This window comes from Alligator mississippiensis, chromosome 13 (genome assembly GCF_030867095.1).
Source record: "Alligator mississippiensis isolate rAllMis1 chromosome 13, rAllMis1, whole genome shotgun sequence".
Classification (NCBI taxonomy): Eukaryota; Metazoa; Chordata; order Crocodylia; family Alligatoridae; genus Alligator; species Alligator mississippiensis.
The window spans coordinates 20,224,387-20,239,485 of record NC_081836.1 but is presented as its reverse complement, the minus strand read 5'-3'; the positions used below and the strand labels follow the sequence as shown (position 1 = coordinate 20,239,485).

General features: G+C 45.7%; 1 protein-coding gene across 2 annotated transcripts; it reads left to right on the top strand.

The window, feature by feature from the left end:
- The first annotated feature begins 694 nt into the window (after positions 1-694).
- Positions 695-13,539, top strand: ERRFI1 (ERBB receptor feedback inhibitor 1). Of its 2 annotated transcripts, none has more exons than XM_006275725.4 (4): positions 695-801; positions 9,873-10,071; positions 10,230-10,306; positions 11,006-13,539. In XM_006275725.4, the coding sequence occupies exons 2-4, from the start codon at positions 9,950-9,952 to the stop codon at positions 12,196-12,198; spliced, it is 1,392 nt and encodes a 463-aa protein (XP_006275787.1). In that variant the 5' UTR covers positions 695-801; positions 9,873-9,949; the 3' UTR covers positions 12,199-13,539. The 2 variants fall into 2 exon arrangements, with proteins under 2 accessions (XP_006275787.1, XP_019336550.1); XM_019481005.2 differs by lacking the exon at positions 695-801 and adding an exon at positions 1,341-1,768.
- Positions 13,540-15,099: the final 1,560 nt, after the last annotated feature.

Sequence of the window (15,099 nt, the reverse complement as noted above, 5' to 3'; positions counted from 1 at the left end):
TTGAAAGTTTGAGAAAAACACTGCTCTACTTGGTTCTTGCGGCTCTGTCCATTTTCCTGGTTATGCTCATGTGCTACTGTATCTATTTTAGCTATTTAAAGTGAAGGTCTCTGCGAAGACTGTACCTTGATGCCTAGACCTAAATCTTCCCACGAGGACCTGACCTTCTCAGAGGCTCCAGGCCTTTTGTTAAGTCTGCTCGTCTTCTTCCTTTCTCTCTTTTCTCCTCACCCTCAGGACGTGCCCGTGTGGAAAGACACTAGTTCTCCACCTGCTGGCGGAGCGGAGGGGGCTCTTTCGGGATGCTCCGTGTCTTCGAAACTGTCCCACTACTCCTAACCCGGCTTTCTTGCAGTAATCGCAGGCAGCGCCCGGAACTGCGCTGTTAGTTGCGTGGAGTGAGGGCCTAAGACGCTGCTCTGTGCTACGCCTTATGCGAACCTGTAGGAGAGAAAGTGCCTGCCTTGCAGACTGCGGCGGGCATCACCGTGAGGCAGGCAACACCGGGCCAGCTGGGCTGCCGCTGCCTCGCCCACTAGCGCCCTACGTGCTGCCTCGGCGTCCGCGGGCTATCACGCGACTACTAGGTGGACTAGACCGGGTGTTGCCCCTTTAAGGATTTCTCTGTGGTGCGCAGGCCAAGAGGCGGGCCTCCCTGCCCGGCCCCCTCCGCCCACATAAATGCGGCTGCAACCGGGCGCCGCGAAATAGAATCGGGCGTGTGGCGTTTAGATTTCCGGCGCATGCGCGGAGCGTCCAGAGCCGGGCAGGGTCATGCGGAGCGACGGCGCCATAGTGCCGGTGAGTGTTAGCTGCCGGGTGCTGGCGGCGCACCCGCCTGGCGGTCGCCATGGCAGCGGGGCTGGGCAGCACTCGGCTCCGCTCTGGCACCCGCAGCCCCGGGAGAGACCCCCCACCCCGGGCCCGGGCAAGGGGCAGCGCGGAGCCCGGCACGTGTGGTCAGGCCCCGTGCGCGAGAGCCAGGGCCCTCATGCTGCCCCCGGCGCGGTCCCGCTTCCTCGGGCAGTGGATCCTGCCCGGTGGCGGCCGCACTTCTTCCTCTGGGCTGGGCCTGCGGCCTCTGTCCAGAGCTCCTCCACCCTCCCTGGCCTCCGCAGGGGCCGGCGCCGGCTGTAAAGCTTGATTTCGGTGCAGTTCACCGTGACCCTGCCCGCACGGCTGCCTGGAGCTGTCGGCCCTAAGGCGCGCGGGCGGCGCAGCTACGTGACTGACTCGGTGTCGCTGCCCAGCAAGGCCCCGGACAGCGGCTCGACGCGTGCCCCAGTTCCAGGACCCGGCTCCCTGCAGGCCGCGAGCGGGCCCGGCAGGGTCCCTGCCTGCAGAACTGGGGGCAGGGCGGCCCTCGAGATGGCTGGCCCCGGTTGTGTCGCTCCTCAGCTTTCGCTGGCATCGGCCCCGCTGTTCCGTGCCCGACTGGGCAGAGCCAGGGTGGAATAAGCCAAGCGTGACCAGCAGTTTTGTTCCTGTTGGGTCTTTTAGCATAGTGGGCAGAGGCTGCAGGATCCTAGTATCTGTCTCTGCATGTTTTTACCTTTGAGTCCAGCCTTTCCGACTGATACTTTGCAATCTTCCTGATTTATATCGAAGAATTTCTGGGCATACAAAGGCAGGAGAGCAAGGCTTGGCTGGGTGTCTGTAGGATGGCCCTCCATAATTGGTAGGGGTGTTGTGATTCCTTTTGGAGATGGCTATTGTTCTGAATGCTGACTGGAGCTTGGAAGTTAAAAGTTCTTTGTGGCTGTAACAGGTGAAATAAACAAAACTTTCTCCCTAATCTCCCCACTCCCCCCAACTGTTGAAGGCTGTTCTATTGTGTGATGTAATTATTCCTAATCCACGTTACCGCAGAAAAGACTATCTCTTTTCTTGTGTGGTAAATAAGCAATATAATTTTAAGAACCTGTGGAGATGTTGTGCATTGTGAAGGAAGAACAATCTAGGCCCAACTTCTTCTTGCTAGTTACCTCTTAATATTCAGATCCTCCAGTGGGCTTTCATTACTTGGGCTTTCATTACACTCATCACAGGAGACAGTGTAGAGGTGGGAAGTTCTAAACTCTGAATGTTCTAGTACAGTAATATGCAGCCTATATGTAATGTAGCTACTTGGTGGTGTTTGGATAGAAGCTTTTAAAATACAGATGCTGGCTACATCCACAGTAGTATTTTCAGTATATGGTTCTAGGTCTTGAGTGTGGCAGAACAACTGTCTTGCCACTTAATCACTTGATTGGTCTTCAATTTGCAGGTTTTTTTGCACCCTTTCCCTCTTCCCCCTTGCTGTCATACTACATATGGTGCCATAATGGCTGCCTAGTTTTTATCATGCTTGGATCCTCTGTATGTGGAGTGGCAAGGTGTCCTTACTCCCCCTGCTTGATCTCCCACCATTCTATTCTGTTTGCCTATTCTAGGTTATTGGGGTTTTCTTCATGCTTAGCTTTTGGCTCTTCTATTCAAGGTTCTGCAGATCTCAACTGCTTAAATTTCTGCTTACCTAGATTTTCATTCAGGTTTGTCATGCTATTTACTGTTCTTGTGCTTTGAGCAGTCCTCTTCTCCATGTGCACTGAGCTGCTCTTTTCACCTATCCCTGAAGCATAGCTCTTCCATAACACTTTTTATAGCTGATAGCAGCAGAGTCTGTTCTGGGTTAGCAAGTGACATTTGGGGGGGAGGGGGGGTTGTTCTTCTCCAAGGTTTATCTCCTGTGCTTCACTGATATGATAATCTTGCAGTATACTATAGCCACAATTGGGGGGGAAAAAAGACAAAAAAACCCTAGTGAAAGGCTAGACTCCCTCATCTTTGATCACCTGTGATTACATGCCTGATTTAACTTGTAACTTAAGACCTGGAGCTATCTTGCTCTTTAAAATGCTGACCAAGACGCGCATAGTAAGGTACACTGTATTTAAAAATATATATATTTAAACCAACAGTGCTTTTTATCAGTTACCTGGCACTTAGCTGGTAACAAAAGCCAAAGCATCTCATAAAATTATGTAATGGCTTCTAGAAAAACTAGACTGTCCAAGGCTAATTACAGGGCTGCATGAGTTCCAGGAAGTACATTAACAGCATTTAGCTTTCTAAAGCCTAACAAGGATTTTCATCCTAGTGAGGATCTGAAACTGCTAAATATTAAAAGCAGCAGAGTTGTTCGGCTTTTATTCCATATAAAAATAAATCACCTTTTTAAAAGGTTATTATAGGAGGAAATTGTATCATGTTGTCAAATAAGGAGCATCTAGGGAAACCTGGGTGACTTTACATGGCAAAAATGTGCCCTTCCTCCTGTGAATAGCATCTGAGATTTGTTACTGATAACAACTGGCAAGGTGACCAAGATGAAGTTTCTGCTCTAAGGTGGACATTTTTTTTTTTTCCTTCTAAGAATGTGCAGGTAGTTAGAAGTCACTTGCTTATATTCTGTAGCACATGAAAAAGTTGGAACAATTATCTCCTCAGAATGTAGCAGCACAAGGTGCTTGTGTTGTAATCCTTATCCAGGTGACTGCAGGCAGTTCACAGCAAATTGCCATCCTGTGGCAAATATTGAAGGTATGATTTGTCCTGCTATGCCTACCCAAACATTTGAGTTTTATGGGAGTGACAGTCATATACATTCTATTAAAAGTTCCGTAGGTTCTGAGGAGGGGAGGGGAAAGCTGGTAAGACTTTCTACATGATCACAACAACATAGTCTGAATTAGAAAAATGAAAAGTCATTCACATTTGAATGTCAGGGTCACATGAAAAGCAAATAATTATTCCAGCAACCAGTTGGCTGTTAGTTTAAACAGATCCATCTTATCATTTCTGCCTAGTGATTCAAATGTGAAGATACTGGTGATAGAAAAAAGCTTCTTTGCACTGTTATAACAAGTACCAATTCACAATTATTCTAGTTTTATAATGAAGCAAGCATGCTGCTAAACTTGATTCTTTTCCAACCAATGTCATCCTACTGAAGAACAGGAGCTAATTCAGAAGTTTTGACAAGCCCACTCATTCACATTGCTGTGGCTTAGGACAAAACTAAGCTTCAGTCACTTAATTTGTGCAACTGAACAAGAAGCTGAATTATAACATCTTTAGGAAGTGCTCAGAGTCTTCTGTCTTTCCAGTCACCTTAATCCATGCATAACTAGGTCAGGCAGCACTGTGACTTGTGAGTCTACTGTGAGTAACTAAATTGTGCAAATGAGTAGGAAAGAAAAGTAAGTTCATTGTAGGATTTGTTTGTCCGCTTTGGCTTTTTTAAGAGGAGTTTATCAACTGTAACAGAATATTCTAGTAGCTTAAGCAGTTGGAACTTAATGGCATTCTAGTGTTTTTTCTAAACCTAGAAAAGTAGGTGAGACCTAGTTGCTTTGAAACTTGGGTTGCAAATTAGCAAAGTGAATTCTCTGAAAATCTTGTCTCCCCTCCACACCCATTCCTTAAGTTGGCTTTGGTAAGACTAGACAGTCAAAAATGAAGAGTTTGTACTTCTCTGTTATGCTCCCTCAGAGTTTGCTCATTGCAGGATTCCAGCTTTCCAGACTGAATGGCTTTCTACATGTGATCTAAAATAGCAGCAAAAACTGTAAAGTGTTGGCATTTCAGTAAAGGAAAACATGCAGTTGTATTGCCCTCTGTGCTTCCCCTCCTACTCCCTCTTCAAGCATGTAGGAAGTGGGGATGGTTTCATAACACAGCCCATTCACAATTCTCCACTGAAACTGAGAGGCAGGTCACCTGCTATGACTCCACAAAGAGACAGTTGTTAGAAATGAGCAGGCTTTATGAACACAAATGTTTTCTGTCTCTTTAAAATAAATACATAATACAATAAAATAAATTTGGAAGCCTGCTAGGTGATTGCTCTTCCTTGATTGCTCTTCTCTTTCTAGAGCCTGTCACTGTTAGGTGCATCTTGAACTGGACTAGGGATATCCAAGGGTTTTTGGAGCAGGTAATTATGGTACAAGTGGCTCTAAATGCTGGGACTTGAATGGCAGCTTGAAGGTGGGCACACTGATTGAATGTTAAGAGTGTTCTGGGCATAGGGCAGAGGAAAGGTGGCCTCTAGGACTCCACATGGGGTCCAGCATGTAATCAAAGCAGGCACTCTGCCCTGCACAATCTCTTTTAACTTATTTAAATGCCAGTCCCTTCCTGACTCCTCTTTTTTGTCTTGTCTGGTATTTTGCAACAGATATGGCCTTTCAGTTTTGCCCCAGTTCATATGCACAGTGAGGAGAGAGCCTGGGGTGAATGGAACAGTGTCTATGCCTTTGTACCTAGCTGCAACAATTAAGCCATTTTCTAATGCTTGCTGCTTGTGTAAATTGAGCACTTACTTGTCCCCTCAAGACAGCAAGTGCAAATTTAAAATTGTGATATAGCTTCAGCTAACAGGAAGCTAACAGGGACTCCCCCACCCCAGCCCTGGGTCCAACAGCCCCAGGGAGCTGAGTGAATTTTTCTCCTGAACCCCAGAGCTGCTTGCTTTAGCCCCTGTGAGTCTCAGGTAGCCCCTGTGAGTCTCAGATAGCCTCAGAGTGGAGAGAAATTCCGCTCCTCTTTAGCCAGCTTTGCCTCAGCTGCTGCAAGTCTGAGGCAAAACAAGTGCAGGGGATTGGTAGAATTTTCCTCCACTCCCTGAGAGTTGGGGGCTAAGGCAAGCAGCTCTGGGGTTCTGGAGAGGAAGAATTCCCCTCAATTCCCTGAGGCCACCTGGGTCTGGGTGGAGGGGAAGCCCCTGCTAGGGGCTGCACAGGCAGGGGACACTTGGCTGGGCTGGCAATGGCCGGCAGGCTGGGAGATGTGCTCTAGCAGCCCCTGCCTACTGGCCTGGGTAGTGCAGGCCGCCTCCTGCCTTTCCCGTTTGAAAACTGAAGTTAGTTCGGTAGACTGTTGATTCAACCTGTGCAGCTTAGAAGAAGCTGCCTAGATTGAATTGATTCTACCTTGGAGTTGCTTGGTTTTTTTACTGGTTGTACTTGGCCAAGTAGTCTGAACTGTCTGGTGTAAACTGATATGAATAGTGTGCTTTCTTCTTGGATGTTTAAATGGTTATGCTGAAATGTTGTTCCCAGATTAGTGTCCCTCTTCTATAGTGTTGCTTAAAGTTCAGAGACCTCAGTTTTTCTCTTGTACATCTGAAAGAATGAAAGGGCACTGAAATTGTGGATAGTCTGCCCCATTTTCTTCTTATCAGCTACTGGTAGATGTACACTGATGCATTGGTCTTATTGGATCAGCATTGATATAAAGAAAATTGTCTGCATTGGCAGTCAGCCTGATTTGGCTGATAAATGGCCCGTGCATGCACGCAGCCACGGTGGCATGGAAGCAGCGAGGAAGGCAGCTTGGAGAGCTGTGTGCAGCTGGTAAATCTGTTGTGGGAGGGGGGGGGCAGATCAAGGCCCGTGTGGTGAGGGAAGGAGTGGAGCAGGGTCTGGGGCAAGCGCTGCCCAGCCTGGGGGTGGGGGGCAGTATGGGACAGAGTCGCAGCTTGTACAGGGGCCACAGGGAGGGGCAGGGGGATGGCTTCTGCTGCTGCGCACTACTCATCCAGGAGCCACTCATTTGGTGCTCTCCCGCTCATCCTGTGACTCCTGCCGGTGCTCCCATTGCTCATCCAGGATGGCATTGGGGTGCCCCTGGATCTGTGTGGGGCGGGCTGGGGCTGTGCCAGGGCTCTTTCCAGCCTGCCCTGTCCCGCCCCGCACAGATCTGGGCATACCCTCCTCCCATGCCCTCACAGATGAGCAGTAGGAGCCATCAAATGAGTGGGCGAGCACTGAACAAGCGACTCCTGGATGAGTGGCAGGAGCCACCCCCCCCACCCACACATGCCTCCTGGATGAGCTGTGGCTCTGTCCCACACATTTTCACCTGCCCCAGCTGAGCAGCACTTGCCCCAGCCCCACTTCTCCCTCGGTGTGGGGGGGGCCTTCATCTTCCCCCATGTCCCTTCCTTCCCCCTCCCTTTCCACCACAACAGACTTACTAGCCGCACGCAGCTCTCCAAGCTGCCGTGCTAGTATCAGAAATTGGATTGGTATCGGCCAATATGCCTCCTTAAAAATTGGCTATCGGTAGCAGCCCCAAAAATTTCTTATCAGTGCACCCCTAGCTACTGGAAGTAATGAAATAATTTTAAAAAATTGCTTTTTTTATATAGAATTTCTGTAGAGCTTGTTATTGGTGAAAGTCTTACCTGAATTTTTCGGGGATTAATTGAGTAAAAGATTAGATTAAATCCTGATTTGTGCTGTTAAACCTAAACTTCTTAAACTGTAAAAGAAGGGTATGTAGTCTGTGTTGTGATATGATAGGTGAAATAGATGTTCTTTCAAGATGGTTCTTCAGTTCTGTTAGGAAAAATGGCTTGATGTGGGTCTTGCACATTTTCAGCAAAACTAATTGTTAACCATTCAGGAAGAACTCAAGGTAACTCCTTGAGTCCCAGTCATTTAGATAAGGAAGAATGAGCATAAATATTCGTGATTTAGAACTCCATAATGCTTTCTTATGCTGTTAGGTTTCCTAAAGGATATATGCAGTGTCAAAGTCTCGGGCACTAAATATCTGTGCCAGGAAATTAACGTATATGTCCTAGTTTAGGAAACTGGAACAAGTGACTTCTCTACAGACAACAGCAAAAGTTGGTGTTGGACTGTAAGTTAAAAATTGGGACTTGGTTCCCAGCCTTGTCTGCAACACGGGTCTGTACTCAACTGTAGTATAGGGATTCCCATAATTGGGGACAGGAGGTGAAGGACATGGCTCTGAGCAGTTTCTCTTGACTGCAAATTGGCTTCTTCTTGGAAGTGCTTTCTATAATATAGAATACTGAAGTGCTGGAGAAAGGGGAATAGAAAATCCTTTTGAGTTCTGTGCATTTAGTGTATGGGAGCAGATCTTGGCATGAAAAGCCTAGTCCGGGTTGCCTTTTCCCCCTTTGAAGAGAATCTTTTTGTTTGGTTGGATTTTTTTTCAAGTAACTTCTGTTACAAGCTGTGTCCAGTGAATGTCTCCCTTCTTTAAGAAAGCAGACTGCTACTCTTTTCAGGCGGTGGTGGTAGTAGTAGTAGTAGTTAGTAGTGCTGTACAAAGCTTTGGGTGCTAATTTCGATTCGGTGGCCAAATCTCCAAATCAAATCAGGGGACCAATTAAAAGGTCAGAATTAATTTGAATCTCTCCAAATCGATTTGGAGAGCTTCAGTGATTTTGGGCAGTCCCTGCCTGCTGCAGCAGGGAGCTGGACTCATTATTATTATTATTATATTATTATTATCCAAGCTGGTAAGTAGGGGGTGGGGGAGGGGAGGCTGGAGGAGAGGGGAAGAGACTGGGAGGATCCCTGCCAGGCCCCATCCTCTGCCAGCTCCCCAGCGCCACTTCCCCCCCCCCCCCCCCCCCCCCCCCCTCCACCCCTGCTCCCAGCCCTTGTTTTGGTTTTTTTTTTCCTTTTTAAAGGACCAGGAGGTGGGCCAGGTGGTGCAGCCATGAGGGGGCTAGGACAGTGAACGGGGTCAGGGAGCTTGTGACAGAGCCCCCATGTGGTGTGGGGCAGCAGGGATTGCCCCCCTGCCTGGCAGGAGCTGGTGAATGCAGGCTTTTTTTCAAAGAGCCAGGAACTGGGGCAGGTGGGACAGCCATTGAGAGCAGTCAGGGGATGGGGCCTGTGTGACTTGGAAATTCGGCCAATTCAGCAGCAGCCAAATCTCTAAGTTGGATTTAGTCAAATCGATTCGGGACAGTGATTCAAATCACTGAATTGTATAACTGTCCCCTGAATTGGCTGAATCCTAATACTATCCACTGCACACAGGCCTAGTAATAAGCCATATACCCTGGAGCATATTAGAAGTTGGTTTCAGAGTGATTTGAGGGCATATGTCTGTCCAAGTTTCCATATGAGTAAATGGATGTTGTCCCGTCCTTTTGTTTTTAACCCTCTTCAGTTTTATTCCACTAAGCGTTTGAGTTGTTTTTTGTTTGGGTTTTTTTTTCTTTTCTCGATATTTATTTTGCGTTTTTATACAAGTAAAACTCTCTCGGGCAGCATATCACTTAAACTACAGCTTCTAGTCAAATTTTAGTTGGCTTCTGAAACATCTTTTTCCCATTGTGAATAGGCTAATTTTAAACTTTTTTGTTCACACATGCAAAACAAGCTTTTGTAGAACAAGGTGACTTAACTGGCAATTCTTTCAAGTCAATAGGTTGAGACTGCTTTGGGGGAAAAAAATTGATTTATTTTAAATGAATTTTATTTTGAGTAGCTGACACCAAGCAATGAATTCAACCTTAATATAATCCTGTCAGCAAGTTACTTTTTAACTGATCAAACTTTTATAAGCTTAAATAAGCATTATGTACTCGGTCTAAATGTAATCTCAAGGAGTCATTCTTTCAAAGTGAGGCTGTTGTGTTTTGGCTGCATTTTACATTACAGCTCTCAGTAAAAGGACACCTTATCATATCTGAACTGAGTAAGGTTTGTTTAATACAAAGGTATATGGAAACTTGTATATTTTGGCATACTGGATTTGTCTGAGTAACTGTCAGTCTATGTTCAAGGTCTGGATTAGCTGGCACAATATCTCTATTTATCACTAGTTTCATTGAAGATCCTTGGTTTGAAGTTTTCTCATGAATGTACTCTATTACAGAACTTACTTTGGGTTGTTTGGGTTGGCAGAACCAGAATGCTAAATACCTGAGGTGGGAGACCTTTCCAAAATGACAGGTTTGGGTCATGAGTCACTACAGTTCTGAGACTGTGGCACTTAAAATGAGAGAAATCCATGGAGTTCATCTTGTAGCACTTATGACATTGTCTTTTCAGAAGGGAGTGAGAGCTTCAGGGTACCTGGCAAGAACTGTTGACTTCTAGAGGTTGGAAACATTACAGAACACTGGACCATGTCAACAGCAGGAGTTGCTGCTCAGAAGATGCAAATCCCATTAAAGACTGGATTTCTCCATGATGGTCAAGGCCTTGGGAATCTGAAAACCTGCTGGAGTGGCCACAGTGAATTTGAAAAGTAAGTAAGGGGGGAGGGGAGAAATATCGTCCAAGCTTAAGCACTGGGTTTGGAAAATTCAACCCAGGATTGTGAAAAAGCGGGTGTAATAGCACTATTGGTGCTTTTAACTACTAAATTACTAAATCTCCCCCCACCCCCCTTTTTTTTTTCTTCAGTACTTTCTTTAGCATGGACCCTATTGCAGTAGCATATAATCTGAATCCTTCCATTGAGCAACAACTGCCATCTGCTGGTATGTGCAATGAAGTTTTTATATCTGTGGGTTTAAATTACTAACTGTAAATAGCTTTGAAGAAAATCTCTCAAATAACAAGGTGGCAGCAAAGACTCATATCACTAGTCTGCCCTGTTCTTACAAAATTCTCACTCCTTTTCCCTATAATCTTAAACTATTTTTTAAACAAAGTATTCTTGGATGCATGACAGATACCAGATTTTTTTTCTTATTTAAAAGCATGATAGATGTTTACCATGACCTATTGGCAGGGCTAGACCTCTGCAGAAACGGTACTTACAAATGTGAGGTATAGCATCTTTAGTGGAACATCAGGCTGGTTTGAACTACAGTTTAATGTCCAGGTTCCTTTAAAAGTCTCCCCTGAATGGAATATTGATACGATGAGGTTCTTGGGTAAATAGCATGGTAGTGCTAGTAGTTCTTCTCTCGGAGGATCTAGTGTATGTAACTTGCTTGGGAATGGTGAGATGTGTTGGACAAAACAAGCTGTATATGAATAGTCCATCCCTTGTCCCATCATCAAACGCATTGTTTGTGTAGGTGCCTTTTTTGGATCACGGTAATATGGTTTTGTTAATGGAAGCAGCATGGAGCCCTATTGCCTCCTAATGTGAAGAGAGGAAACATGTCTAGATTGTCAGATGTCAGCCTGCTGATAGACTTCTAAGAACACTAACTTTATTTTTATCTCAGGAAACATTTCAAACCAAAGGGTCACGAATAACTGCTGCTTTGCTGAAAACTTCATCGGAGTCCAGTCTCAAAAATTCAGCCCACCTCCGAGTCCAAAAAGCGAGCAGCTGAGTTTGAAGCTTGAGGATCACTTGCTTCCTGGCTTCAGCAAATTGTCAGTAGCAATGGGCTGTGTTTCTGAAAAAACTCCTCCTAACACACCAGTGAAAAGTGAGCCTGCACAATTCCCTTTTGCGCCTTCCAGTGACCGCAGCTCCAGGCCACTACCTCCACTACCTGTTTTGAAGGACCTCTTTCCAGATGTTGATAAAGAGGTGGAATTCCTGACTTCCTCTGACACCGACTTGTTGTTAGAAGACTATGGGCTTTCTCCCTTTAAATCCAGTGCTCCAAGCAGGAGGAGCTTTAGGGGATGTGGACAAATCAATTATGCATATTTTGATACTTCAGCACATTCTACAACAGAAGATGCCAACTCTGCAGCTAATCCAAATAGATGTACGCACAACCAGTGTCCTCCCTTGCAGCAGCTGCATCGACGTTTGCGAAGGTCTCATTCGGGGCCAGCTGGATCACTTAATAAGCCTGTAATGAGGATATGTAGCTACTTCAATAGGGCTTCTCCAAATTCTGATGATGATAAACCAGAGGTCCCCCCCAGGGTTCCTATCCCTCCAAGGGCTCTCAAACCAGATTATAGGCGGTGGTCAGCAGAAGTTGCTTCTAGTGCATACAGTGATGAAGACAGGCCTCCAAAAGTGCCCCCGAGAGAACCTTTGTCATGCAGCAATTCCCGTACACCAAGCCCTAAAAGTCTGCCATCGTACTTCAATGGGGTCATGCCCCCCACACAGAGTTTTGCTCCTGACCCAAAATATGTCAGCAGCAAAGCTCTACAGAGACAAAATAGTGAGGGATCTGCCAACCGGGTCCCTTGTATTCTTCCCATTATTGAAAATGGTAAGAAGGCCAGTTCAACACACTACTATCTGTTGCCTGAAAGGCCTTTATATCTGGACAAGTACGAGAGATTTTTGAGAGAAGTAGAAGAACCTAGCTCAAGTGCAGAGGTGCAGTCCTGGTCTGGTGACTGTACCACATCTTCAGATACAGCAAAGTTGGACTCCAAAACTAGGATGGACGTGGTGAGCCATGTGAAACAGAAATATTTGTCCTATGTGGTTTCTCCATAGACTCTGGGAATGTAGTATAATACAGTTGCTCAGATTGGAGTAGATTTAACTATGAGTGGATTTAACCAAGCTCTTGAGAACCAAAGAGTTCCTCAAATAATGAAGTACTACAGTTGATCCTGTCAGGAGGAAACTGAGAAAGTAGAAAATAGTTGAATCCTCTTGGAGTGCACCTCTCTCCCCATTGTCCCTTCGGACTCCAGTTTTCTGTCTTTAATCTGTATAATTGGAAGGCTATAATAATTCCACAGAAACATGGAGTAGCCACAGTCATGGTTGGCCAGTCGCATGCTTTCCTGAGGTAATATATTTGTAAAGGTGCATTGTGGGGTGGGAGGAGTTGTTGGGGGAGGGGGAGTTAAATACTATCCTGAAGTAAGTGAGCTTCCTTCCTCCCTTCCCTTCCTCCCTTCCCTTCCCTAATGAGAAGGAAACAGCACAATCCGACCTTCACTTTGAGATTTTTGAAGTGTATTGGAGAGAGTTGAGACTTTTTTTTGTCTTGATATCTTGACAAAGTATTAGGATGGTTGCAGAGTTCAATGAAATTAGATGTCCCCTGCTTTATAGAGCCTTTTGGTCCTTTACCTGACTAAGAGGCACTCAGTAGAAGTCTGGTTTTCCTAACTAACTACTGCTAAACTTCACCCACTGTTCCTTCCCTTGTGGATCCAAAGAAGGTATGACCTACTGTCTTGAAATTAGCAAGGCAATGAGATCTGTGTACAGGTGCTAGTGAATGGTTGCGGTGAAAACATGCTTATCTAATCCCCACTTCTGACCTGTATTATAAATGGAAACACAACACAAGCAGGTCTCGTGTTCTGGTTTCTATTAAGTATTTTGTAGTGAGAGAAAGGGATATCTGTAACAGATATGATTCCACTTGTGGACAGTGTCGGCCACATGAACCTTTTGCTTTTTAGGTACTGCTATCTTCTGTGTCACACTTCCCCCTGCATTCTGTCTCCTTGATGGATGTAGGTGTAATGAGATGCCATGTTCATACATTAGCAGTTTTTCGTGCATACCTTGACTGTTTATCCTTATGTAGATAAGCACAAGAGCAAGGGTGCTTATAAATGAAGGTACATGATGGTGCTGCACTTCCAACTGATGAAAGAAACAAACCTTACTGTTTAAACTGCTGAATGAAATATTTGAGCTATTCTAAAGCTTACTTTTTAGTTTAGTTGCAAACTAAATGAAGGTGAAATGCATGCTGTAAAAATGCACTGAGATTTCAGCATCATGTGTACAGTATTGGACAAAATTCACTTTGTATTTTGAATATTGCAATATTTTGAATTTATTAAAGCCATAATTTACTTATTTATAATACATTTAGTGTTTCTTGCTTTATTTGATGGCTTATACAATTTTCATGCTTTTTATTATCACCGCTTTTTTAAGGAAACTTTTTCATTTTAAAAGTAGGACTTGTTTAATATATAATACTTAAAGCTGCACAGTTAACATTTGTATTTCATGGGATTGGGGGGGGGATGGGGGTTAAGATTCTTACAGGAATGTTTACTTATTCTTGTTGCGTACTGTTTCTCTTCCTGTTCTCAATGTGAGATCTGCTGGCCTATTTTGATCAACAAAAATTACAACCCTATAAGCATGATCTTATGGGGCATTTTATCAGGATCACTTGCCCTCTTATATCACTGTTTCCGGTAGCACCCACAAGGCACAGTGCCTAGCGCAAATACACTATAAGACGACAGTATTCCTGACTTCAAAAAGTTCACATTTAAAAATATGAAAAAAAGGAAAACCTTTCATTGTCCTTGTAATAGCCCTCTACCCTCCCCCAAATGGGCTACCCTGAGCCCTTTTCTGGGAGCTGCAACATAACAGATTTAAGTACTGATATTTATCTAATTTCGTTCTCTTTAATAGGAAAGAAGCTGAAACACCTGATTTTATAAAACTAAAACACTTTTATTTTGTGAACCCTGTATGAGTTTACAGAAAATGCATAACACAACAGGTTTATTTTAGATGAGTGAAGATATACTCCCTGTCTCTGAACATATAATCAGAGGGCCTTTAGGTAGCAAGTCAGCACCCATATGAGAGGCAAAAGGTGTGTCCACACATGCAGACACGTGTGCTTGCAGCAGCACAAATTTGTGCTGGAGCATTGTGCCTTGGCATGTGTGCCTGAATATGCACTTTGGTGTGGGATGAGTTGTGCCACTTAAGCCAAACTGACCTGGCCCAGCTCTTCCCAGAACTGCAGCCAGGGGTAGCTAGAATCTGGAGCCAGTACCTGTGCTGGCCCCAGCAGTATAAAAATCTGCCCTGGTGAGCAGGTCAGGGCTACTTGCTTTTACAAGCTTCTGGGGGAGGAGCCTCTGGGAGGAAGTTGGCCATGCCCCTTCCTGTCCCAGGCTGCTGCTGCTGGTTGGTGCAAGCTTGGTCCCAGGAGGTTCTGGGGAAAAGATGGCCAGGCCCCTTCCTGCCTCTGGCTATGGCTAGCTGCTGGCTTGTTCTCAGAGCTTTTGGGGGTAAGCCAGCTGCATCCTTTCCTGCCTTGGGTTGCTACCACTGTTGTTGCTGCCTGCCCCCTGCAATGGGGGGGAAGGGGTCCTCTGCATGCTGCTGCCCACCCCCCCCCCAGGAAGGGGTCTACTGCATTGTACTGCACCCCAGCTTTTGCACCCTTATTCTGGCCTGCTACCCAGCCCACTGCCAAGCTACAGTTGGGGGACAGCCTGGAGAGGAAGCCTTTGCTGCCTGTGGGCCCCTCCCCCACCATCACTGCCAGAGCCTAAAGGTGTCTTTCCTGACTCAACTGCCTTGTCAGGCTACCCCCTGCCTTTACCTCCACTTCACCTGAAGTACACCCTGAGTGGCTGAACTAAACAGCTGCTACTGCCCTGTCTCGGA

Excerpts from the sequence above, each read along its gene's own strand:
- ERRFI1 (XM_006275725.4), top strand. The coding sequence starts at position 9,950 with ATGTCAACAGCAGGAGTTGCTGCTCAGAAGATGCAAATCCCATTAAAG. Across the intron at positions 10,072-10,229 it reads GGCCACAGTGAATTTGAAAA|TACTTTCTTTAGCATGGACC; the intron begins GTAAGTAAGGGG and ends TTTTTTCTTCAG. Across the intron at positions 10,307-11,005 it reads GCAACAACTGCCATCTGCTG|GAAACATTTCAAACCAAAGG; the intron begins GTATGTGCAATG and ends TTTTTATCTCAG.